This window comes from Plectropomus leopardus, chromosome 11 (assembly GCF_026936395.1).
Source record: "Plectropomus leopardus strain MGB_pleo_1.0 chromosome 11, ASM2693639v1, whole genome shotgun sequence".
Classification (NCBI taxonomy): Eukaryota; Metazoa; Chordata; class Actinopteri; order Perciformes; family Serranidae; genus Plectropomus; species Plectropomus leopardus.
The window spans coordinates 4,633,840-4,635,976 of NC_142186.1; the positions used below are offsets into that span (position 1 = coordinate 4,633,840).

The 2,137-nt window shown below is 41.0% G+C and overlaps 1 protein-coding gene across 1 annotated transcript; it reads left to right on the forward strand.

Annotated features, from left to right (window-relative positions):
- Nucleotides 1-325: 325 nt before the first annotated feature.
- LOC121946270 (uncharacterized) lies at nucleotides 326-1,838 on the forward strand. The gene is made up of 2 exons (XM_042490771.2): nucleotides 326-485; nucleotides 1,004-1,838. The coding sequence occupies exon 2, from the start codon at nucleotides 1,015-1,017 to the stop codon at nucleotides 1,546-1,548; it is 534 nt and encodes a 177-aa protein (XP_042346705.1). The 5' UTR covers nucleotides 326-485; nucleotides 1,004-1,014; the 3' UTR covers nucleotides 1,549-1,838.
- Nucleotides 1,839-2,137: the final 299 nt, after the last annotated feature.

Below are 2,137 nucleotides of genomic sequence, written 5' to 3' on the forward strand. Positions count from 1 at the left end.
GAGTGGAAGCAGAAGTTAAAAACTTCCCCATTTGTACTCTCGACCACAAGTTATTTGATTCTAGATCCTGATGTGCTGTAGTCCCTCTGTCACAAGCACAGTGCCACGGTTTGAAAACAACATGCAAAATGGCCAATATTCTGTCTTTTCACATGTAACTTGTTGTTTAATACCTTGCAACTATCACCATAACTCCCCTGGTTATTTCAAGCAGAGGCTTAAATGGGCTAAATATAAACCTGACTTTCTGCAGCTGTGCAGCAATTACCGCACTTCCTCTTTCAGCACAAATAGAGAATGAGATACCTCGGGTCAAAAAAACAGGCATGCTGCTTTCATCCTGCGCACACAAGACAGCAACAAGTTTACCACAGAACCCAGCAGCTTTCATCTGCTGCACAACGTATGGACTGAAGCTGGAGTTACAGGCACATTTGGAGGCGACTGTTCCAGAGAAACTTAATCCTTTAACTGCAAACTAAGAGGTAAGTTGTGAAAAGATACACTGTATTTGCTGTAGTTATGCTGCATTCATGTGATGTCAAAAGGTCATAGTTTCTTAGTTTGGAAGTCATTCTTATGACTTTGATGTGCTCATGTGCTTTGATGTCGTAAAGTGGGAACATAAGCTACACAGAAGATGGGTTGCATCTGTGTTTGAAAGAGGCTGATAGCTGTTTCCAGTTTATTTGTATTTTTATATCATTTTATTTTTTATATATTATGTATCATATTTTTGTATTTAACTTAGGTCACTACATGGACAGCAGTTAACATTAATGCCAAATTACACTTTACAAGTGATCAAAACTTGATATTCAACATGTGAATTCATAAAAAGGTTTCTTACCACTGACCAAACATTGACTTTTGCGACGTCAAATCAGCAACATGTGCAGCTACTAAAGGTAAATAATTACTACAAGGAACAAACCAGAAAAAAACTGCATACACCATGTACAGTGAATCCTTTCATCAGGTTGTGATGCGTCTTTTTTCACAGATAACCTCAACATGGCGCATGGCAAAGAGATGCACCTCTTGTTTCATTTGGCGTTGCTCTCGCTGGTTCTGACATCAGCTCTGAAAACTCTAGACTCAGTCCAACAGCTGCAGGACAGCGGCTTCGGTCAACCGCCGCCTCGCCACGGCCTCAAGTTGCTGGTGTGGTACGTTCAGGACTGCCTGGACAACAACATGCTGGCTCTGTGTGACCCCACTAAAGAAGAGTTTGGATTTCACAAGTTTCTGAACTTCGCGCATCTGCTTCCAGTGATAAAGGACAGAAAGCAATACACGTACTTCACCATTGGAAACCTCCACTATCGTCATGCTGAGGACCTGCCGTACGAAGTCAGGAAGTATTACAACCGTAGTGACCCTGACAGCAACAAGGACAGAGTTTTGGTGAGATACAACAACAACAATGAACACATTGACCAAATCTACGCATCTGCACATTATGAGGAAAAGGAGACGTACATAATTGGGCCCAATCTTCTTGCCTCTCTCCGACAGCCAGCAGCCCACATTAGCATAGAAATGTGATGTACTCCTGATGTAAAATCTCTCTGTGACAACTTTAATAGCTCTGTGATTCTTCCGAAAAGATGTGATGAAACTACAAATGTGTTTTAAACAAGCTTGACTGACAAATTTGGCTGCTGCTTTTCTTTGTAGTCAAAAAAAAAGTGCCAGACGTCTTTGATGAGCTAATTTAACTCTTGAGTCTGAATTAGAAAAGTAATCATGCACAGCCTGCCTGCTTGTAGAGTATACAGTAAGGAATGCTTTGTTTCTTTGACCAAGAAAATAAAAATATTTTTTAATGATTGACACATTTGCGTGTGTGTGATCGAGTGTGTGCAAAGACTGTTTATCTTTTGCCTTGATTCCACCACCAGCGTGTTGATGACATTACGTCTGCCACACTGTTTTGTGCTGCCCTCCATGCGGCTCTATATCCCACCGGGAGCGTCTGCAAGCATTTCTGAAGTGGAGCGTCCTACTGGTTGATACTGTAGACTTGCTGAGATTGTGCTTATTTTGTCATTTTCCCTTGATTTTGTGGTCATTTTTTGTTGATTTTTGTGTGTGTGGGCAGATATGCTACATATAAATAACATACAATAACAGA